At 37.6% G+C, this 25,102-nt stretch overlaps 1 protein-coding gene across 2 annotated transcripts in view; it reads right to left on the bottom strand.

The window, feature by feature from the left end:
• The window catches only part of LOC123502764 (atrial natriuretic peptide receptor 1-like), a 141,183-nt gene that overhangs the window by 2,565 nt on the left and 113,516 nt on the right, over positions 1-25,102 (bottom strand). For both annotated transcript variants that reach the window (XM_045252011.1, XM_045252012.1), the window contains exons 2-23: positions 23,984-24,216; positions 23,413-23,531; positions 21,791-21,882; positions 20,729-20,839; positions 20,159-20,335; positions 19,694-19,788; positions 16,546-16,844; positions 14,255-14,540; positions 13,879-14,055; positions 13,463-13,613; positions 10,862-11,027; positions 10,172-10,390; positions 9,587-9,690; positions 9,306-9,440; positions 6,431-6,625; positions 5,299-5,496; positions 4,712-4,904; positions 4,139-4,283; positions 3,531-3,687; positions 1,993-2,105; positions 1,646-1,773; positions 921-1,000 (exon numbers count right to left, since the gene is read on the bottom strand). In XM_045252011.1, coding sequence (XP_045107946.1) covers positions 921-1,000; positions 1,646-1,773; positions 1,993-2,105; positions 3,531-3,687; positions 4,139-4,283; positions 4,712-4,904; positions 5,299-5,496; positions 6,431-6,625; positions 9,306-9,440; positions 9,587-9,690; positions 10,172-10,390; positions 10,862-11,027; positions 13,463-13,613; positions 13,879-14,055; positions 14,255-14,540; positions 16,546-16,844; positions 19,694-19,788; positions 20,159-20,335; positions 20,729-20,839; positions 21,791-21,882; positions 23,413-23,531; positions 23,984-24,170 — 3,527 coding nt within the window. In that variant the 5' untranslated portion in view covers positions 24,171-24,216. The remainder of the gene's footprint in view (positions 1-920; positions 1,001-1,645; positions 1,774-1,992; positions 2,106-3,530; positions 3,688-4,138; positions 4,284-4,711; positions 4,905-5,298; positions 5,497-6,430; positions 6,626-9,305; positions 9,441-9,586; positions 9,691-10,171; positions 10,391-10,861; positions 11,028-13,462; positions 13,614-13,878; positions 14,056-14,254; positions 14,541-16,545; positions 16,845-19,693; positions 19,789-20,158; positions 20,336-20,728; positions 20,840-21,790; positions 21,883-23,412; positions 23,532-23,983; positions 24,217-25,102) is intronic.

The following is a 25,102-nucleotide window of genomic DNA, read 5'->3' as shown; positions in this document are numbered from 1 at the left end:
TGATTAGCTTATGTATTTTTAAGTATGTGTAAACATTTGTAATTATTGCTGTTCGACCACTAAGGATTGGTTTATGTGGTTTAAGGCTCCTAATTTGTGAATGCACACCACATGATCATCACATTGCAGCATCTTCCACTTTTCTCCAATCAATAAATCTTAATGTGTAAAGTGAAGCTACTAGTGGTGATATGAAAGCAGCAGCAAGTCAGTTTCCTTGAATGTTGGTAGGTGAGGAGGAAGCCAACCATATGATTAAAGGGGAATATATATATATATATATATATATATATATATATATATATATATATATATATATATATATATATATATATATATATATATATATATATATATATATATATATTAGGGATCGTCCGATTATTGGTTCTGATATTAAGCATTTTGACGCATATCGACATCGGCCATTTCTGCTGAAATCTGATTTATGACATGGCCTTGGAATGGATCTCAGGCATAACCTGAGGAGCCAGTGTAATTCAGTCTTGGTCAAATCACTGCCATAATAATTTTTTTGTGTGTGTATGTGTGTTTGTGAATGTGGGTACTTAACCACATAAACTTCTTTCAAGCTGAATATTTAAAAACACACTGAGATACTTCAATCCAAGTCTTCTGCTTTTCTTTATCTAAATTAAAATTTCTCAACTAAAGCTTTCCATTCTACAACTAATCTGCAAAAAAATTGAAACAATTACTGTTACTCCCTGTCTCTCTGTTCACATTGACAAAACAGTATCACACAAAATTTCAAGATGGAGTACAGATAGATTATACTTAATTTCTTGGATTCTCTCTCTCTCTCTCTCTCTCTCTCTCTCTCTCTCTCTCTCTCTCTCAAGATGAAAAATTAGATAAATAAACTAGTAGGTGAAGAGACAAGCAATATGAATACTCACAACTGAGGCTTGACACTCTTGGGAAGGGAAATGGTGTTGCCACTGCGTACATGCTCTAACACCTGGTTGTTGGACATACCCTGTTGAAAAAAATATAGATCATGAAATCTTCATAGAATGCTGAGATCTGAACAGTACGTGATTTGATGCTTGGCTGGTTAAATAAATAAGCCATGGTATAACAGCTTTATGACATTTGAATATAAATGTATGTATACATTAGTGTCAAGTGGCTACATAGTGCAGTCCACGAATGTCTGGTTGATCATTGTTGCTATATGGAGTCTTATGCTTTAATTATTATTTGTAGCAATGATACACCACATCTTAGTCTAAACTGTGGTGTTAAAAGCATTTGACTATAAAATATTTTGAACTTAGAATGACTTGATCTTTAATTTCTGTGAATGTAACTTTCCTCACAAGATACTCTGTGTACCAGGTGTCACTTAAATGTTACAAAAATTTGACCTGTGGGAGCATATTAGATGGAAATTTGACCTGAAAAAAAAAAAAAAAAAAAAAAACTTTTACTGAAGGTGTCCCTCACTGCCTCCTGCACTTCCTCCTTTAGGCTGATATTAAGGAATCCCTGACCCCTACTGACACATTTATTCCTTTCTCTGTCTCTTTTGTAAAAACCTCAATCCACCTATTATTACATATTAAACTTACATTTAACTTGAACTGCATAAAATGTTTGGTATACAATGCAAGTGACTCACCTGGAATGGAAAGCTTCCGAAGGTGATGATCTCATAAAGCAGCACCCCATAGGACCACATATCACTGCTGCTTGTAAAGATGCCATCTTCTAGGCTCTCAGGAGACATCCATCGAACTGGCAGCATACCTGAAGGAGGACCAACACACTAAGTCCAGTCCAGTGCAGATCTGATATGTCACATTCTAGTCCACTCAAATCCAAACCCAGTGTATCCTATTCTAATCAAAACACATTTTATTTCAATCCAATCCTGTCCACTCAGAGGTGCATCACAGTCCACTTGATGTAGCTCATTGTGGGATGACTGCTGTATCATGTTCCCCTAACATCACTCTCACTCCTTACCTCTCCTGTTGAATCTGTAGTAGTCGCTCTCATACATGGGTCGGGTCATGCCAAAATCAGAGAGTTTCACAACCCGCTCAGCACTCACTAGACAGTTCCTGCATGCAACATCCCTGAAAATAAATAATTAAATAAATACTAAATAAATGCAGCAACAGAAGAGAAAATTCAGTAATATTTGAAAAAAAATACCATATATGATAGCTCATAACTCATTTTCTCAAAAAAAAAAAAAAAAAAAAAAAAAAAAAAAAAAAAAAGGTTCAGCAGTGAGGCAGTAGTTGGTGGTGAGTCCATGGCAACGGAGACTCTAAAATCAAACCCCAGACATCTTTGCACATGTAAACAAAGTGATGATTGGTACTACACCACATTTTTTTTTTTCCTCCAAGGTAATAATATATAATAGATCATATTGGTAATTCACATAGAATGACACCAGTTAGGAAGATTTTGCCTAAGTGACCATACAACACATGAACCAAAACAAAACACGGGTTGAACCTGGTGACATGGGCAAACTCCACTGCATGCAGTGAAGTTTGCCCATTGTAAAGAATGCATTCTTTACACTGTAAAGAATGCATTCTTTACAGTGTGATGCCATTACTCCTTGAGGTAAGACACACTTTCATATAATTAGAATTGCACTTTACTTTTAACATTCTTACCTTACATACATATAAAAAAAATAAATAAAGATAATGAGAAACTTTCCTTCCTTTCTTTCTTTCTTTCTTTCTTTTTTTTTTTTTAAATAGCTTACTACCTAAAAAGACAAAAGATCTCTTTTATAAATGAAGAGAGCATCATGGGGCAGGCTGGCTTATAGTGATGGTCTGCATAATATTCATGTAATAAGTTATGCAATAATATTTAAAACTTTCAGATGAATATTTCAAATAAATCTTTTTTTAGAAAATAAGTTTGGTAAATCTGCTTTCATGCATCCTTTGGCTTTGAAAATGTACAAAAAATACTACATAAGAATTGTGTAGAATGATGAAAAAAAAAAAAAAATAAAAAAAATAAATAAATAAAATAAAATGATTATTACCCTCTGTAGTTTCTCACAGTCACTGTTGGCATCATATGGCAGGTACATGTTTACATCTCAAAACAGGATTGGTATATAAGCTACTAGTAAATATTAAAGTTTTTAAATGCAAAATACTGGTATCTATTAATGATCTAAATGCATGTGAGAGTCTTCAAATGTCAGGTGAAATCCTTCACCTCATATTGAAAGTTTGAATCTGCTCATTTATCTTCTTTTTTTCATTTCAATATCTGCAAAAATGGATGCATCTTATGAGCCCATGTGTCTTATGAGCCATCAAATATGGTAGTTGTTATTTCTCTACATATAGTCAAGGAGGTACAAAGTTTTTGAGGGAGAAAGTCTTCACCATATTTCTTTAGCCTTGATTATTGTCAGTAACATAGAGGGAATATGTCTATGTCTCAGAATGAATTTTACTACTGATGTGACAAAATAAAATAGAATGGATAGATGATAAGAAAGGAAGCAACCTCACCTGTGCACATATTTTAGTTCAGCCAAATAAGCAAGGGCACAGCAGACATCGAGAGCCATGGAGGTAAGACGCTTGCTATTGATCTCATCCTCCTCTGAGTGTACCGTTCTATCAGACACCAAGTGGCGACGGGCCAACAAGTATGTTTTGAGGTCACCTATGAGTTGTGAAGGAAAAAAGTAATTCTGTTTACATATACATATACTAATGATTACTATGGATATATTCCAATTCCTAAGAGTCCTGGACAATACTACCTCATATCCTCAAGTAGTTCTAAGTGTTCTCAACAATTGAACTATGTACAAGATGGAAACTTGAGGCAAGAAAAGATAAAATCATGGTTTAATAAAGTTGGCTCACATAACTTTATGCTACTTCATCTGTGCAACATAACTCCTATAAATAGTAAAATAAATAATGAAAACATGGTCCCCTTGACAGTCTCATTCCAAAAATACATGCAATAAAAAGTTTCCTTAACAATGGTGGTATTCCTAAAAATATTTCAATAAACATATGAATAAAAAGATGAAAAAAATGGCAGTCCTATTTTTTAACTAATTTTCTTGTTATTAAAGCTATACTGTTGGTGACTGATGACTCACCATACAACATGAATTCCATGACCATATAGATGGGCTCCTGGTGAGTGCAGAGTCCCAACAGCTGCACAATGTTCCTGTGATTGAATCTCTTCATCATCTCTGCCTCACCCAGAAAATCCAACTTCTCCTCCACAGTGGAACCAACCTGCAGTATCATAGTCCCATTAGAATAGTTGTCAAGCCCTAAATTACTATTAATGGGTGACTTTTCCATCCTATACTAAAACTACATCACATGTGATACATACTAAACTCCTGTAATCATCAAAACTTTTTGTAACATGCATTGTCTTCTATAGAAAAACTATTAAAAGGAATATTATATATATATATATATATATATATATATATATATATATATATATATATATATATATATATATATATATATATATATATATTCCAAGACCTTAATTAAAGAAACAAGAAAAATATTTTGGAAGTCAGAGTATGAAGACGTCCAGTTGTTTTCCTTCATAAACTGTTCATGTGGCAAAAGAATGAAGAGTGGCAAAAGACTAGTGTTCAGTAGAAAAGTGAAGTTTTTACAAACTTATTTTCCATGAAACATACCTTGAGCGTCTTGACGGCCACTGCCAGCCAGGGGGAGTTGTCAGCAAACTGACATTCACCTCCAAACACTGTACCAAATGCTCCCTCTCCAATGGTGCGGTTAATGACCACCTTCTCCCGTGGCAACTCCCACTCATCCAGGGGCATGAGTTCTCCAATAGACCATCCGGACTCAGGAATCATATTTTCAAACCTGCAAGTAAAGATAAGAACTCAGAAAGATTGTTACAGTATATGTTCCTAAGTCACATTTTCTGTGATCTTCATTTTCTATTTTGTTACTTTTGAACTTTTATGAAGTACAATCCGAGAGTTTCTAATACCTGTGTATAGCGCTAACTGAAAATAGTTTAGACTTTGGATGATTCCTTACACAGTGTACTCACTGCTAATAGACTACTGCTCAATACCAATAATCTCATATCACTTAATCACACACCACTAGCTATAATGCATTCTGTAACAAGACTGAATTAGACAGGCTGATTTTTTGTCCTTAAAAAGTCTCAAGCACTTACAAATACAGTATACTACAAACAAAATACAAGTAAATGAAATCATAAATAGTCCACCTCGGCAAGTCTCACCTCCTTTTGTACACAATGAAAAGGGCAATGAGGATGAATGCAAAGACCACAAAGATCAACACCATAACAATGATGATGGCCTGGTCACACTCCACATTCAACCATCGGCTGAATGTTTCAAATAAGCAGGTGTCCTCAACCAAGCCATCTTTGGGGATTCCTTGCAAGAATCTCAGGTCACCCAGGTCAAGGTCAAGCCTGTAGAGTAAACAAAAAATGGATGAGAATTTGGTAACAAAGTTGAATGAGGTCATTATGAACTTTAGTGGAAAGTCCAACAGATAAGCAAGTGAGGTGAGAGATTGTCCAATGTAACTTCTGACATTTTTTACATAAAATATAGATTTAGAAAAAATGTATAAAATCCATGCAATTTTATTTAATCTTTTTTTGTGTTTGGTGATAGAGCAAATTATGATATTCTAAAATATTTTGTTTACCTTTCTCTTCGTGATTTCTGTACTAGGCAGTGAATTAGGATCAGCTAGACGGTCATCAGCGAATATTTTCTTTTCCCCATCCTCCACCTCTAGTGATTATACTCAGCACAGTCTAAACTGGACATCTAGGTGTGACCCTGGGTTTCACCAGGATTACCCCACTATTGCCACATCTCCCTAGATCACAGGCTTGCCTTATTTCTCCAACCTCACTCCATCTCTCTCTCTCTCTCTCTCTCTCTCTCTCTCTATTTATATATAAATTGGTGTATTCAAGAAGTCATTTTAACTTTTGTTCCACATCACCACTGAAGTAAAAATCAAGGTGTGTTTTCTATATAAAAGTTTCACTCCATCTTAAACATGGCATATGAGTATGTGAGTGTGATCTTGCCACTACTTCTACTTGCCCTGACTCACTGGTCAGTACAGACCTGTCATCACACATGCAATCTGCAGTAATGATAACCATTAAATGCTTTGAATTCAGTGAATACAGGAGAGAATTGTGAATGTAATCATCATCACTGATTTCCAGCCAGAATTTTTGAGACCTGTGTCATGAACATGATCTTGGATCCTAGCTAAAAAATTGTGAATCTGTATGATGATGACTGAAATAAATTGAATAACCTATGCAGTAACTCTAACATCTTTTCTCTATAGTGTCCACAGTGGATGGGAAATCTTACTTAGATCCTTGAGGGTTGAAGGTCCCCACGGTGACATAGGAGCCTCCCTTCTTATCATCATCAACCACAAACTGCATGATGTTCACCAGCTGCGTGTCTGAGATGTTGTTGTTAGGGTCTGAGGAATTCTTGCGGAAGTTGATCATGCCTGACACTCCACTGAAGCTAGTTTTGGAAATGATTTCAGAGAATCTCCTGTGGAAGAACAGCAGTGTGGTGAGATGGGAAGAGGAATGAGTCTGGTGATCATTAGAAATATATACCTTTGTATGGCATAATAAAAGGAAATTATTAACATACCACAATGAAAGGAAAATAATTTCGATGTCAACTTATTTGTCAAATAGAAAATGGACTAATGTGTACCAATGGGCAGGGAAGTGATGCACCAGTGTAAAAAAAATTTCCCTCAAATAAAAAAATGGACATACAATAAATCCTTTGAGCAGAAACAATAATATCTAGCAGAGCTGGGTGTTATGCCACTGAGTTGAGACTTCGCAACTTTACCACAGCACAAATTTCAAAGTTGCATTTGGAAGTTGGAGATATTTTGAAAAAGTTTAACTGACCAAAGTCTCATCACTGATTTTCCTTGACTTTGACCAGGAACAAAGACAAGTTTTATTAAAGAAATTGCCATGGTTGGAGGGCAAGATGAGCCAGAAGGACATAGAGGAGAAGAAAGACTGCCTGTAGATATTAGTCTAGGCTGTGTTTTAACTTAAAAAAAAAAAAAAAAAAAAAAATCTGCCTTTTAAAAGCATTTCTGTTATGGCACAAAATTTTATTTTGTAATTTAGTGGAGTTGCACCAGAAAAAAAGTTGCACTTGCAAAGTTGGAAGCTGCAAAAATAGAGTTGCAAAGTTGCACTCACATCAGAACTGGTGGCAAAAAGTCAGTCACACCTGAAAAAAATCAAAGTTGCACCCAGCGCTGATACCAAGTGCTCCTTATTATTTTCTTACTGCATATATTTATCTACTACCACTTATGAAGAGCTATCCATCTTACTCTAATGTTTGACAAATTACGGTAGAGTGGTGCCTCATGATAACGGACACTTTGGGGATGAGGGGTTGTCTGTCACCATGAATTGTCTGTTACTGACAGCGATTTGTCTGTGAGACCCTTAAACACACCACATTTCCCTTTTTTGGTAGTTTATTCTCTTTTAATAATGCAAAAAAATATTTTGATCATTTAATCTGTCTTACAATTAATGTTGAAATGAAAGAGTTCACTATTAAACTGTTTAAGAAGTGTACAGTAATAAAAATTAATCTTGCCAAGAATAGATAAATTAAAGATATAGCTTCCCGTTTGTTGTAATGACCAATTCCCATGTGGTCCAGTGATATCTTTAACAAGCATTTAATGACTGCCTGAAGAACCTTGCTGAGGTGACAAATGAGGGGAGGAAGACAAAGGATCATCAGAGTCAAAGTGGACTACCTCCACACTAGTGCAACCCCTCCATAGATCATGGACTTGCCTTCTTTCTCTAATGCTGCTCCACCTCCTTACCGTGTCTCTGTCTTTATTTCTTTCCCTCTGTTCTCTCTATAAATTGCAGTGTTTCTGAAATTACTTCTGAAATTCTAACTTTTGTTCCACATTGCCACTATGGTAAAAATTAAGACGTGTTCTCTATAGAAAAGTGTTCCCCCATCCTAAACGTGGCATTGACAATGCCAAGTGTCAGACCTGATACCTCACAGGCTTGCACCTTATGCAGACCTGCTATAGAGTATTGTCCTGCTGCAAACTTGCCATATGGCCACCCTTACAAGTACTTTTTGGAGAGAGAGAGAGAGAGAGAGAGAGAGAGAGAGAGAGAGAGAGAGAGAGAGAGAGAGAGAGAGAGAGAGAGAGAGATTTGGTGGCTGTGTTGTTTAAATCACTTTTGCCACTGCACTGATGAAATAACTTGCTCATTATATTATCTACAAGAAGAAAACCTAGTCCACTTCATACTAAATTGCCCTCAGTCAGAAGAAGAAGAAATGAAATTGTAGATCTCCAAAGACCAGTAAATGAAGACAAAAATGAAGTGATTGGAGAGTTAATTTTAGAGTCTGATGTCTGCACTTTTGCCAGACCCTGTGATCTCCTCCTCTCTCTCTCTCTCTCTCTCTCTCTCTCTCTCTCTCTCTCTCTCTCTCTCTCTCAGTGTGGAAGCTTCATTACCCTTTCCTGCCCCAGTAAAATTCAAACAGAAATGCATATCTAGCAATTCACACCAGCAGGCCTCTCTCTCTCTCTCTCTCTCTCATAGTGTGGCCATGTCATTATCCTTGCTTGCTCAACAATATTCAAACAGAAATGCATAACTAACATTTCACTTCAGCAGGCTGTGGGTCCAACCAGCCTGGGACCACAAATCACCATGAATGTCTGGCAAGCAATCACCACTCTCCACTGTATTACAAGTTTTGTAAATCATAGACAAACAAAACAAGTTACAATGGTATCTAGTATGCCTTTTTGGCTTGTTTATTGTGTCATATGTATATTCGTCCATGCAGCCACTCAGGAACTATGGATTTATGGGGAAAAAAATATAATGGTTCCCCCAAAACTTGGTTATTGAGCTAAATCCATTACTGAGAGGTCCATTATTGCGAGGCACCACTGTAATTTGTGTCTATACCCATTAAGCACTGCAAAGACAGCAACAATAAAACTATTAGACCATTCCTGAAATCTTACCATGTAGCTCCACTAAAATATTTAAATGGGCAACACAGGAAGCAATCACATGTGAACACTCACAGCACACTGCCCACAGGAACACCAGCCCAACACACTATGTGGGGGAAAATACATCACAAGGTAGTAGGGCCTAAAAGCAAAGAGCTGCAGCCAACTCACTCCACAGTCCGGAAGGTGTGAAAGTTGGAGACGTGTGTCCTGTCCTCCTTGAGCAACCTGTCAAGGGCAAGTGCATACGCCCACACAGCATCATAGGTGTAGCCAGCATAATCTGGAGGGGTGTTGTTCATTTTGCTGAGGGCAGGAAAAGTACGTCAGGCTCAGCATTAGTCAACAATTTCTCTCTTATCTAAATATAACTGCAAGATAATGCTTCTTTGAATTGAATATCAGTCTAAGAGATGAAAATCCACTGAAGTACAAGTAAATGAAACCCTCACCGCCTGTACACTTCCCGCCACTCTGCAACCGTCATGTTCTCACAGTTGGTGACATTGTCAGGTGCATAGTAGGCAAAGCCAAGGCTCATGTGGCGATCAATGGCCTGGAGAATAACAAAACACATTCAGTTGTTTTTCACTATCATTATAAGTACTTCCCTTCACAAATTAACAGGATTCAGATTTGGATATGGAATCCCATGATACTAAGGTTGTAGAGAAAAAGGCTATCTAATCTGTTATCTTCAACTAGAAAAATTATTCAATAATTCAGAGAACAAATTTTCTTTTTTAAAAATCTCAGATACAGTATATGCAAATACAATATATGCAAAACCTAAGAAGTATAAATATAACCACTGGCTGAACAAACATTGCTGATAAGTTAGTAGCTCATTACATACTAACAATTCAAGATGTACTGCTGAGTTACTTTGCATTTTTCTTAAAATAGATAAAAGCAAAAGATAACAAGTATTGAGGAAGGCAGTGGCAGCAATAGATGCAGTTGGAGGAGAAAGAAGAGGTGGCATTGGCAAGGGTAGAGACAATGACAATAGCAGTTCCTCCCTTTATTGTTCTCACCTTCAGCATCTGTGCAGTGGTACATGGAAGCCTCTTGCGGTCCTTACCACTGTATATGCTTGTGTTGTACCAGTTTGTGTTAAACCAGCGAGGGAGAAACCAGACGTAGCCATACTCAGCTGTCATGTTGAGGCGGTAAGCCTCGCAAAGAACTTCCCGAGCTTTGTTGGCATAAAAGTCACCAATGATAATCTTGTGGGTCTGCAATTTCTTGAGCCTCTGTATATGGAGAAACACCAGCATTAGATGTTATGATGAGAGCTAGGTAATGATCACTGTAGAATAGTGAAGAGGAAAGCTCCACAGAATAATAGAAATCAGACATCTAATTACCAGAAGCAATCAGTATTAAAAAAAAGGCAGTCTGTGCCAGAGAGAACACCACATGGTGAATCAAATTTCTAACACTCTATATTCCTTGACAACACAAATTTCTAACATAATCTTTTAATCTCAGCAGAGAAAAATATAAAATAAAATAATAGTAACAATCCAACTAAAATCCAAAATATTGCAAGCAAAAGCAATTTATCCCAAATTCCATTCTCATTTTTCATTTTTTAAAACTAGTAGTAAAATATATGAACCCTTATAGAATAATAAAAAAAAAAAAAAAAAAAAAAATCCTAAATATTAAATTAGAATATTCCACTAAACATGGATGTAAAGATGAGTTCCTGGCATACTTACTTCTTCTATATCACCACTGGTTTTCATTTTTACGTTGGTAACCTTCAGCTTGTCAGTCACATTGTACAGCAGGTCTGACAGGTACTCACTGTACTTGTTGCTGTCCTCAGTCAGAGCCCCAACCTGCTTCCACTGTAGCTGCTGGAATAATTTCTTGTACACCGTTCTGAAAAATACATATGAAAATGTGAGTAGCAAGTTTTATGATGGTCAATAAGCTTTTTTAGTACACATGACATTATTGTATTTCAATACATAAATACAGATATTTCTTGATTATGCATGTTTAGATTATGCAATTTTGAAATAACACGACGTAAAAAAAACCTGCAATTTCTCTCAAATTACATAGATTATTTGGACTAACACGATATCAAGAAAATGAAGTTGCACGTCTGGTTTACTTTCATTATGTGGCCACCAGGTGTTCCCCCAGCCAACACGCTGCCTCTCAGCGTGGTGCCCAAAAAGCTTGGCTTTAAATGGGATCCCCAAAATAATAATAATAATTTTGTAATTACCATATTTGATGGCATATAGGATGCACCCTTTTTCCAAAAAGTTTGGCTAAAAACATTGTCCTCCATCTAATATGCGAAGTTGAGACTTCAGTAAGCTTATCTTCTCCCTAGTCATCACTAATCTAGCTCACAATCAGTATCTCTATCTACCCTAATTGCATGCATCATTAATTTATTGCTGGTATTGTTATCATTACCAGTATGTATTATTACTTTAAAAACAAATTTCCATAAAAATGAAAGCAATCTAAACTGTGAGGCTGTGATGCATGTATATAAATATCAGCTGATTGGTTGGAACCCTGACTCGATGCCATCTGATGGTGACGAGTAACAACAAGTTCGTGATCATAAAATTGATAGTAAAAAATAATAATAATAAAAAATAAAATAAAAAATAAAATAAAATTGCTTGAGTAAAAAAGGAAAAATTTAAAAGATCGGCAACAACAAAAAGGAAAACAACATCAGGGACACTGCTGTAAAGACTATCCCTGACTATATCCAATCTGATCCAATCATAACAAAACACACTAACAGTTAACATCCTTACTGTTATGGCAGCAAGAGGAAAAAGATTGCGCAACACAATCTCCGACAAACTACAAGTAGTAGATTATTCCAAGGAGTATGGCAATAGAGCAGTAGCAAGGACTTTTAGACTGCCACCTGCAGAAAAAAATATATGTATCTGGCAACAGCAAGAAGAACAAATGAAGAGCACAAGGAAAGGTAATCACAACATTTGCTGCCCAGCCTCACATTGGCCAAAACTTAAGGATGACAATGCTTGGTATTAAGTTGGGGTTTTGTTTAATATCCCTTGTGGGCCATGGTGCAATGGATACAGCTGGAAGCATAGCATTGACAATGCTACTTGATGTAAACAATTCAACAGCTGGGCTGCTGTGTGTACCTGCTGCTGATGCTATTAAAGCATTTTCATTGTTTACGTGATTTTGTTGATTTCAGAGCTTTTTTACAATTCACATTACTTCATGTAATACTCTCCACCCAAGAACCTCAATATCCCATAGACCATCTATGATTGTTGGGAATGAGAAGTAGGTATAAGTTGGAGTTTAAAAAACAATCATAGGTTAAAAAATCTTAGTCTGTGACAAAAATGACATATACCATCAATCATTTCACTAATTTTTTCACTTGAAAACATAAACCACATATTAGATTCCATGGTTGGGTGACACTACAAATTGACCATGTTTTCTGCTTGTAGAAAATGTTCTTAGATTGCTTTTAAAAGTATATGCTTAAATACACCAAAATTATTCTTTTTTCTTTTTCTGAATTTAACCTGTTGAAATCGGGGTGCGTCTTATAATCCTGTGCGTCCTATATGTCATCAGATATGGTACTACATATACATATATCTATATGGAATGGTGAAAATGTTTCATCGTTACCTGCACACTGTTAGTGCTGTCTCTCTCCATCCTCCTCTCTCAGTGCCTTAGACAAAATATCATACATATCCCACAACTTATATCCCTCAACTTAAGGTGGATTCACATGTGTCAATATGCAGGTGACAATGCTAGAGATATCATGCAGATTTTGTTGCCTAGCAGGTGGGACTGCTACCAGCAAAACAAGACCAACTTTTGCTTTTTACATTATACAATCCCGTCTGGAATGCAACCCTTGCATTAATTGAGAAATACCTGTACTAAACATGCTGAAATCTTATTTAAAAAGGGTAGCTTGATTAGAATAAGAATACAGAGATGGATATCCCAATGCCATTTTATGCTATTGGGGAAAATACAGTGACAGCAGTCTTCTAGCCAAGCCAAGGAGTGTATGGCCAGACTGTTCCCTCCCAAAGGCACCACTAATTTGCTGTTATTTATTCTGTATACTAAGAGAATGGACTTGGTAAAAGCCATATTTTCATCACCTATTTCACATTGATATCTTTTTGCTGATTAATTAGAATTGAACATCAACAACAGAATTCTTAGTTTCTTGATACAATATTCCTGACTGATATGGAGGTGGTGAGAGACTTTCTGTGAGGGAGAAAGCTTAACTCTGTCAGTGAGAGAATAAAGAATCATACCCATATATTTTGTTTTCTGGGATGGTTCTGAAGAAGTATGGGTATTTGGAGTAGTTGAAGATGGCTCCTTCAGCACTGTACGACATCACCACTGTCTTGAAGGTCTCGGCAACACCCACCAGTGTCTCAAGTGTGTCAGAACATGCCGGGCCTGTGTCAAACCAACAAGGATATGTATGTGATACTCACATTCACTAACTCACTGTATCAACAGGACTTCAAATACAATTCTTCACTTACAAATATGAATTAAAAGAGCTTTTCCATTGCATGATTTTCCATTTACAAACTAATAAAATAGTATACTCAAGAGCTTTTAATGTATGAATTTTTAATTAGATCAGCATGAACTAGTTAATGGTTTTATACATATTATCACCAATGTCTCCTTTAATGTGACTAAGCTTCTGTCTCACCAAGAATGCCAATCATCTGTGCAAAGTCCACATCAGCAGACTCCTTGCGGATGTGGTGCATGAAGGCCGTCAGCACTGTCTCTCGCCGGCAGCCTCCATTCAGATTGATCACTTTTATCTCATAGTCCTGCAGGATGTCTGGATTCTCATTGATTCGTTTGTATGCCAGTTGAGCAGCTGAAAGTGAATTTAATGTTAATGTTGTTATTGTTGAGATCCGCATTAATTACTTTAGTGGCATTGCTGATATAATGGATGAGAGAGAGAGAGAGAGAGAGAGAGAGAGAGAGAGAGAGAGAGAGAGAGAGAGAGAGAGAGAGAGAGAGAGAGAGAGAGAGAGAGAGAGAGAGAGGCATAAAACCAATACAGTACACACCATTGACAAGGGACTTGCGGTAGAATCCCACATTGCTCTCATTGCTCATGGGGAAAATGCCGCCTATCCAGAGGACAGTCTTGGCATCATGCTCCACAGGCAGCCAGTCGTACCACACAGACTTTCCACGAGCCTTCAGCCAATCACAAGCAACTTCATTCACCAACTGGCTCTGGTTATGCACCTGCAGTGCTGTGGTGTTGCTGGAGCAGTTTTGAGTGCGGGCAGTGAAGTTACCAATCAACTCCCGATAGTGCTGCTCACTCAGGAAAAACCGTCTGACGGCCTGTGGTCAGGGCGAGAGACACTCATAAGGACAGAGGGAACACCTGGTCAATTATGAAGGACATCACTGTAATATTGAAAACAATAGAGAAGACCATCTGCAACAAAAATGTGGCAGTAGATCACAAGGCATCAGTACTTCGTGACAGGTTCTTCATCAAGAATATTTTAGGAATATTGTAAATTAAGATAAATCTGGTCACCCACTCTTTATTGAAGTGGTTTATAACTTCAGCTGTACCTGCACCAGCAATTAATTACACAATATAGAGGAGCCTTGAGTTATGAGCACCTCGCTTTACAACTAATCCGAGATATGAGCTGTCACTCAGTCGATTTCTTGTTTTGACTTGCTGGCCAAAATTCGAATTACAAGATGGTTCCAAGTGTGCCACTGCTATATGGCATAGCAACACCCAGCATTTTTTTTCCCACCATTTCTCATGTGCAAGCATTTTGTGCAATTAATTGCTAAATTTCTTTCATCTGATCATTGATTCTAAGCAAATGGCACTACATAATTTCTGAAACATTCTGAAAAATAGGATGAAACAAACCTTCTTGGACAGCTATTTTGTGAAATGCCATACAAACAAAAAACAATGAATAAAATAAAATTAAGTAAAGTAAAAAAAAATGTAGCAATTAAGTGCAATAATAAAGTGTTACATTAAGAGTGTAACAAGTACTTAAGCAGCGATTAAGTGAGAGTTTATGGCAATCAAAAGTGACTGAAAAGGCATGAGACTAAACAAATTCCTCCCATTTTCACTGCCTCCTCCTCCAATAAAAATTTATGTAAACAAATCTCTGTGGCCTATCTTCCCTCTTCTCCTCTTGCCTATTTAAAATTCTATTTCTTTCTTCTATGAAAAATGTCTACAGTATATAGAAGTGTCATCAACAATCTCTTCTATGATTACTAGAGCAGTCAGTCTCCTGTGGGCAGCCACTTTTATATGCTTCAGCTGATAGATGGTCCCAACTGAACATGGTAGGATAACATCCTGTGGAATGCACCCCCTGATCTCTGAGATAAATATATTTCATAAAACCAATTAATTTGTTCAAATTCTCTTTTGTCATGTTTTATTGTGTTTTTATACAATATTTGTTATTTACAAATAGAGTGGTACCTTGAGATACAAGCTACCTGAGATACGAGCTTTTTGAGATATGAGCTACGATTTGGTTCATTTTTTATTTTGAGATACAAGCAAAATTTTAAGATATGAGTCATACTTGAGGAAGTTGCTGTATGTCAGTGGCTCGGCACATCGGTCCAGCCTCAGATGATCTAGTATCTACGTGTTTCCTGTGGATTTTATGCACTGTGATTATTCTTTCATCTTTTTCACAGTATTTACTCAACTTTTTTTGTTTAAAGTACAGTTTTAATTTACATTTAATGTTTATGTGTGAGTGGTGCCTGCATCCCTCCCTCCCTCCCCCATCCTCCTCCTCCTCCTCCTCCTCCTCCTCGTTAACCGCATTCTACAACCTTTGTTTCCACGTCGCTTCTTTCATCATCACCATGCCTAAGGTGCCCAAAGAAACCGGGAAAAATTAGTATTCTTTTTTAGGTAAAAAAATCATAAATCTGGATTATCCAAAAAATCAGCTTATCCGAGAGAGGCTTTCCCCCTTTCGTTTTGGATAATCGGGAGTTTACTGTATTCACTAAATCTAATATCTAAATACATACATATTACAATCCTTGTTACTTTTCACAACTATCTCTTTGATATCTCCATCTTGTTCAGCAAGTCTACCAACACTGTTTTGAGATATTTGTGCAAAACTCACCTCTTCCATCCTTTTCCTCTCTAATCTTAAATTGGCATTATGGAAAAGATATTTTCACTGTAATAAAAATACTTCATGAAGTTACAAGATGTCGTAAGCTATCACAAGTTTGACCAACACTACAAGGTTATACTATTTGCACTTCTGGTTAATACCTGTCCATACTACACAACTCAACAAAACCTGTCCACACAACTCACCTCAACGACTGGCTTGGCAGACTTCCTTAGTTTCCTCCACATGTACTTCTTGAGGGCATGAAGCTCATAGTTGCAGAGGTAAGGATTTACGCTGTAGGAACTGTAGCAAGATGGGAAGGATATAGGCATAAAATTATCTAAGTTGGAGAGGGAGTTAGGCCACCAGTCAAAAAACATGATTGGCTTCTCCCCCCTAAAGAAGCAAAGGAACTGTGGTGTAAGGTTTGGCCCCACCCAGGCTAGCTGCACAAGGAGTCTCTCTTTCTCTACTTGCTCCTTCAGGAATTCATTGTAGTCACCTGTAAGAAAAAAAACACTTTAGGAATACTATTTCATATTTTAAATAAGAGATTGATAAAATCTCCATTAATGTCATGGGATCATTTCTGCATTACAATTTAAGCTTTAATTTGATGATTTTTTTTTCAAATTTACAGAAAAGAATCACTGCAAATTAAAAGACAATGATCACTGAATACATAGAGGGGAGGGGATCAGAAATGTCCACAGGTCAGACTGCTCTCTTGGTGGCAACCCAAAATGTCTTGACACCTCCCTCAACTTTTCTTTCTGCAGTCTTAGATACAATTTTCATTCAGTAGAATACCACATCTCCTCTACTAAACCTTATCTTCTTTTCCTCACTGAAACACAGTTGTCTGAAGCAACTAACAGTAGCCCCTTTTCTGTTCCCTCCTACTTTCTCTATCTTCATTTTTGTTCCACAGATGGGTATTGCATCTATGTGTGCAACGACTTAATTACTTGATCTTGTACCTATGCTCTTGAATCTTCTGAGTTTTCCACCATCTGGTTTCAACTCAATAGTCATTCTCTAACTAAATTTGTCTGTCCTGTCTATCTCTCCCCTAACTCCTCTGACTATAGTAAACTGTTTGACTATTTAACTTCCAAAGTGGAACACATTCTGTTCCTCTATCATTTCTCAGAGATTTCCATCCTTAGTGATTTCAATGTTCACCACCAGCTTTGGCTTTCCACTCCTTTCACTGACCATCCTGGTCAACTAGCCTTCAACTTTGCTATCCGCCATGCCCTAGAGCAACTGGTGCAACATATTCGAATTACTGACTGTCTTGGAGATAAGCCCAACATTCTTGACTTTTTCCTTTCCTCTAATTCTGCTTATGCTGTTATCTTCTCCATTGGGCTTCTCTGATCACAATCTCATTTCTGTATCTTGTCCTATTTCTTCAATCCCTCCACAGGATCCCCCAAAGTGGAGGTGCCTCTGGCATTTTGCCTCTGCCAGTTGGGAGGACCTGAGGAGGTATTATGCTGATATTCCCTGGAATGATTACTGTTTCCGTGTCGGAGACCCATCTCTTTGTGCTGAACACATAACAGAGGTGATAGTGTCTGGCATGGAGGTGTACATTCCTCATTCTTTTTCTCAACCTAAACCTTCTAAACCTTGGTTTAACACAGCCTGTTCTCATGCTATACATAATAGAGATACTTGAGCCTTCCATCAACTGAATATCACGCACTTTATATTTTTGCCTGGAAATATGCCAAGTCTGTTCTCCAACTTGCCAAACGCTCCTTCATAAATAGAAAATGTCAAAATCTTTCTAACTCCAACTCCCCTCGAGACTTCTGGCATGTAGCTGAAAACATCTCCAAAAACTTTACTTCTTCATCTTTCTCTCCTTTGTTTCATCCTAATGGCACTATGGCTTCTGTCAAGGTAGCTCTACTACTGATCAGGCTTTCCTTACTGAGTTTTGGTCATCCTCTTTTAGAGATTTTGATGAAACTTTTGCTTTCGCATCACACATATCATAAACTTTTGATAGAGTCTGGCACAAAGCTTTGTTTTCAAAACTGCCCTCCTATGGTTGCTATCCTTTTCTTTGCAACTTTATCTCAAGTTTTCTTTCTGACCATTCTATTGCAGCTGTAGTAGATGGCCACTGTTCTCCTAAATCTATTAATAGTGGTGTTCCTCAGGGTTCTGTATTGTCATTCACTCTTTTTCTATTATTCATTAATGATCTTCTTAACCAAACTTCTTGCCCTATCCACTCCTACGCTTGTGATATCATCCTACATCTTTCCACGTCCTTTCAGAGAAAACCAACCCTTCAGGAAGTTAATGGATCATGCAGGGATGCCACAGAACACCTGACTTCTGATCTTTCTAAGATTTCTGATTGGGACAGAAAAAAAACTTGGTAGTGTTCAATGCTTCAAAAACTCAATTCCTCCATCTATCAACTCAACACAACATGTCAGACAACTACCCCCCTCTTTTTCATTGACACTCAACTGTCTCCCTCTTCTACACTGAATATCCTTGGGCTGTCCTTCACTCATAATCTAAACTGGAAACTTCACATCTCATTTCTTGCTAAAACAGCTTCTGTGAAGTTAGGCGTTCTGAGGTGCCTCCGCCAGTTTTTCTTGCCCTTCCAACTGTTAACTCTGTACAAGGGCTTTATCCATTCTTGTATGAAGTACTCTTCACACTACACTCACAAAGTTTTATCAGACAGGGTGGAATCAAAAGCTTTTCACCTCATCCAGTGCCTTCCTCTGACTGACTGTCTTCAGCCTCTTTCTCATTGCTGAAATGTTGCATCTCTTACTATCTTTTATCACTATTTTCATGCTAACTGCTCTACTGATCTTGCTAACTGCATGCCTCCCCTCCTCCTACAGCCTTGCTGCACAAGGCTTTCTTCTTCCTCTCATCTCTATTCTGTCCAACTCTGTAAATCATTCATATCTTTCTTTGGTAAACTCTGGAATCCCTACCTGCTTCGGCATTTCCATCTTCTTACGACTTAACTTCTTTTAACAGGGAAGTTTCCAGACATTTGGGTAATTCTATTTTAATCTTTAAGGGAACTGGCATGCCAAGTGGATCTTTTTTAATCTTTTTTGCCCTTGGCCAGCTTTTCCCTCTTGCAAAAAAAAAAAAAAAAAAAAAAAATATATATATATATATATATATATATATATATATATATATATATATATATATATATATATATAAATAAATAAATAAAGTATGTATTGGATGATTGATTACTGGTCAACAAAGTGATTCCCTTCAATAGTTTTATATACATGTGCAAATTTCCCCAAACATCACAGTGACAGTCCAGGTGGCAGCACTTACTGTGGTTGCCAATGATGAGTGTGGCACACTTTCGGCCGGCACACAATGGAGGGGTGAACACGCCCTCATTGCAGTATTCTTCTTCACACCAGTACCTGCAAGAATTATTATGTGTATTACCTTTTCTTCTCTCCTTCTTTCACACACACACACACACAAACACAAACCTCCAAATCAACACCTGAGAAAAAAACATTTTCACAGACATGATCCAAAAACCACAGTGGATGTTCTACTGAGTTAAACATTGACACTACTAAAACATCCATGCAAATTGAAGGGCATCTCAACCAGGATGGAGCCATAGTAATTTTCTGCTGTTGCTTTCATTAAACCTCTAATGTGAGGTGTATCTAACATGGGCTGGTAACAGAACCAAACCCCTGTGTTAATGGTGACATATGTAACAGTAATAATGACATATCTGACAATCTGAAATGTAACCTTTTTTTTGTCTAAATATACCTTTTCCGTGAGGGAGTGCTGTGGATGGTGTCAATGGTGTAGTTGTGGCGGAGGTCATACTCCTCTTGTGGCAGGAGGGAGAAGATCTCTGCCACCTCATCTTGTTGGAAGGACCGCCAGTGGTCAGTGATGATGCCTGGCCGGGTTGAGCTGTTCTTGGACACAAACCAGCCAAACCTGCAACATTCCCAGTGGTCAGCAACATAAAATGTAACTTACCAGATAAGAAAATGAAACAAAGTAATGAGAATGAAAGTGAGAAAGAAATAAAATAAAAGGCACAAACCAGCTAAACCTGTAATATTCCCAGCAGTAAGCAATACAACATGCAACACTTACCAGTCACTGATATACTGCAATACACAATAGAACACCATGAATAGTACAAGTAGACAAAATAAAGGCAAGAATATGAAAAAGGTATTGGTATGGAATAGAAGATCATGAGGGTAAATGGAAAAGGTATTGAGAAGGAACAGAAGATCATGCGGATAAAGCAGAGTGAAATAAAAGACACAATGAAGAGAGTGAATACAAGGAGTAAACTGAGAGAAAGGAAAGGTGCCTTACCTTCCTCCTGATAAGTGCTTCCCACCGTCACTATCAGCAGTGATATTGAGGTCACTCACGGTGGGGGGGATCCAAACTTCCATGTTGAGCATCACCTCGGGGATTTCATTTCTGTAAGACAATTGAGAACCTTAATTTATGAATGTGCTTCCAGCTTTGGTTGGCATTATCTTCTGTCGGTGTGTGTAAGCTTGTGATCATGAGAATACAGTATGTAACATCAAAAAGTCTAAATAATGAACATGAAAAGTAATCACAATACAATGTATAAAGAATTACAGTTGAACAGGCATCAGTGGCGTAGTGAGAAAAATTTATATGGCGCAAAACCTGAAAATGCCATCCCTGAAAGTAATAAAAATGAGAGATTAGGCATAATACACTTGCTTATTATGTATACATATACTATACATACATGAACTTTAAATCAATATCTTGTGCGCCTCCAATTTTGCAAAGTCGAGAATAATGGTCTGAACATCAATATTCTCAGTAGCCTCGCTTGTGCCGCCCCCTGCTAATATGCCGTCCGGGGTATTCGCCTGCACTGCAAGCTAAGCTTGCCCACTATCACTACGCCACTGCTAAGCATGCATAAGTAACCGTGCAGTGCTGCCAGGTGCAGGGTAATTACATTGTTTACGGTATTATTATTTCATCACCGCACATATTATGGTAATGTTTCTTACATGTACATACATATGAATGATCTTCATACATAGATTCTTAACAAACTGGGAAATTTTAAAGCAAACAGTGTAATGTTATGTTAAGGGTGTATATAGGGTAACTCACAATGCGATCTGGCAGCACTACTTAAATGTGTGTGTGTGTACTTGCATTTTTGTCAATAAGCTATGGTTATTATACACTAAATTTCAAAACAAATAAATTAGAACACACACACACACACACACACACTAATCTGATTGATTGATAAATTTATTGTTGAATTAATAAATAATTACAACAAAGGAGGAGGATGGACCTTGCCATCCACCCCCTGGACAAAGACTTAAGGTTAACTAGACCAAGAAAACCTGATGATGGGTGATGACATACTGAGAATGAGCCTTGAGGCGGCCAAGTACCCGGTTGTGGTTGAAGGTGCTGGGATACTGTGTAATGGTGACGTTCTGGTAGCCCAGCCCCTCCTGCAACACACACACTCATCATTATCACCACCAAACCATCTCCATTTTCATTACTACCAGTCAGATGCCAAGTCACAGAATGGACTCCTGCCCACCCCAAAACCTGCCCAAAACCGACCAATCTATCCTCTAGAAACCACTCAAAAGGAGACCAATAATTTTAACAATGTTTACAGTAATGGTTATATGATAAAGGAAGGAAATGGAGACATGATGTTCTCTATTGAGATCTAGATAAGAATATACATAGGAATAAATATACATAACTGCTCGTTGAAAAAAAAAAAAAAAGACACTATTTGAACTTAAGTCTACCTGGCTTACACAATCACAATACTACGCATAACAGCCCAATAAATCGCCAACATGCGGAAACCATAATTTTACAGTCCACTTCGTTGAAAAAAGCAGCCCAATTGGGCTGGAAAATCACAGACCTTGGCAACTCTGCTATCATTGTTTATTTTCTTATGTAAGAGAAAGACAGGCCAAGCGCAACAAAATTTCCATAAAAAGGCTCACTGAGACGTTATTCTCTAAAGAAGAATGGCTAATCGATGATTTCAAGTACAATTTAGATAACAAAGCTTCTGTATATCATCTGTATCATGAAATGGGGGCAAAAATAAATTCAATTTACCTTTTCACCCAACTATGGAATTTGGCATTTGGCTTATGTGTTTCTAGTGACAAATGTAGTGAAATGATTGATGGTTGTGTCATTTCCGTCGCAAATTAATATTTTTCGAGTTGTGACTTTTTTGAACCCCAACTTATGCATATCTCTCATTCCCAACAATTTTTGGGCATCTGTGGGAATTTTTTTTTTTTATGGGAGCATTAAATCGAATGATGTGTTTTGCAAAAGAGATCAGAAATCAACAAAATCACATCAAAAACTCAGAAAATGGTTTAATGGCGGCGGCAGCGAGAGGACGTGGTTTGTTTAGTTAGACCAGCGTTGCCAATGTTACATTTCCGGCTGCACCATCAAAGTAATTTCAAAGATTTCTGATGTGATTTTGCTGATTTCCGACTTTTTTTTCAATTCATCATATTCGATTTAATGCTTCCCCACCCAAAAACCCCGATTTCCCACAAGTCCCCTAAGATCGTTGGGAATGAAAGCCAGGACGAGTTTAAAAAGGTAATAACTCCAAAAATATCAATTTGCGACGGAAATAACACTTACCATCAACCATTTCACTACATTTCTCACCAGAAAAACACAAGCCACATCATAGATTCCGTGGTTGGCTGAAACTGCAAACTGACCAATATTCTTTGTAAGACACCGTAAAAATCTAAAAATTCTGAATATACCATGCTTGACATAGTCTTATAAGTTTTCACACTCATTAAATTGGATGTACATAATTAACAGCTAGAATGACCATTTATACTTTTTTTGGAAATTATTTTTTGAAGCAGATATAAACCATTTTCTTCTAAGTCAGAGAGAGAGAGAGAGAGAGAGAGAGAGAGAGAGAGAGAGAGAGCACCTCATTCCTTTGCCACTGAAGGACGTACCTGCAGAAGGATCTTGGTGAGGGCGGTGGCCAGCTGGTGGGAGAGGCGCTCTGAGGTGTCCAGCTTGATAGGGAGCTCCTGCTGTTTCCAGGGATGGTACAAGTAGCGGCGCGGTGGTACTGTGAGGAACACGACCGGAGACATCACACTTACAGCACACATACTTACATCATTCATTATTCACTCATTATTCACTTATTGCATTCAATATTCATTCACAACATTCACTGTTCACCTACACCATTCATTATTCACTTAGCATTCATCATCCACCCATACCATTCTAGATACACTTACAACAATCTACTGCTCACCTGTTATTTTATCATGAATATTTGTTACTCGATTTACTACACGAGAGAGAGAGAGAGAGAGAGAGAGAGAGAGAGAGAGAGAGAGAGAGAGAGAGAGAGAGAGAGAGAGTGACGTGCATAGGGAGAGGAAGAAGGCGATCTAGAATACGTCAGAAGCAGCTCTAGCCAAAGAAAAATGGAAGACAGATGTAACTTTTGTTAGAAATACTGGTACGAAAGTTGCTTCATCAAGTTGGGAGCCGACTGTATAGACATACATGACTTTCCATTCTTGGCCAACCCCATGCATTGGTCAGCCCGCGCAGGGAGGATCCAGCAGCTGTACACCAACAGCAGCAGCAGCAGGAGGACGGGGGCTAGCAGAGAGCGTCCCCCGACCAGCAGAGACAGGAAGGGGGGTGTCCTATGAGGGGCAGGAGGGGGCCCCCGCGTATCCCCCTTCATGGTGGTGGGCGGGGAAGGGATCCGCTACCTACACCTCGGTGTCATTCTGCAAATTAAAGAAAAGAAAGGAATCGATTTGAGTTAAAAGAACAATAAAGAGTAAGTTATGCTGATGAATGTAAACAATGTGTGTCTGTGTGTGTGTGTGTGTGTGTGTGTGTGTGTGTGTGTGTGTGTGTGTGTTATTTTAGCTACTGTTGTGCATTCTTAAAATAATAATATAATAATAATAATAATAATAATAATAATAAGATTGATACAAAACAAAGAAATACCTTGAAGAAACCTGCCTAACTTAAATTAACAGATACCTCATCGTGAATAAATACGGCCACTTAAAAGAAAAGCTAAGTAAATAGAAGAAGAAAAAAAAACGCAAATTACAATAAGACACTCATTACTTCACGAATTTTACGGAACAACAATAAAACAACAGGCAGTAAAAGGCTCGAGGTATTAAATCCATTCTTGTTTCTGCCCACCGTGTCTCAAAAGTGAAGGTCAATTTTTAGGGTGTTTGAAAGTCATGGTCATGTTTTACGGTGCTTGAAAGTGATGATCATATTTTACGGTGTTAGAAAGTGATGGTCATATTTTACGGTGTTTAAAAGTGACGGTCAGATTTTACATCGTTTGAAAATAATGGACATATTTTACGGTATTTGAAAGTGATGGTCAAACTTTACGGTGTCTGAAAGTGATGGTCAAACTTTACGGTGTTTGAAAGTGATGCTCAGATCTTAGTGTTTGAAAGTGATGGTCAAATTTTACAGTTTGAAAGTGATGGTCATATTTTACGGTGTTTGAAAGTGATGGTCACATTTTACGGAGCAGCACTAAAAAACTACAGTCAGTGAAAGGACTGAACTAAATAGCCACTCCTATGGGGAGTTTTCTGAACTATTGGTTGTCACCATGTGGCAGCACAATAC

Source organism: Portunus trituberculatus, chromosome 12 (genome assembly GCF_017591435.1).
Source record: "Portunus trituberculatus isolate SZX2019 chromosome 12, ASM1759143v1, whole genome shotgun sequence".
NCBI classification, from domain to species: Eukaryota; Metazoa; Arthropoda; class Malacostraca; order Decapoda; family Portunidae; genus Portunus; species Portunus trituberculatus.
This window is presented reverse-complemented; position numbering and strand designations above follow the sequence as displayed.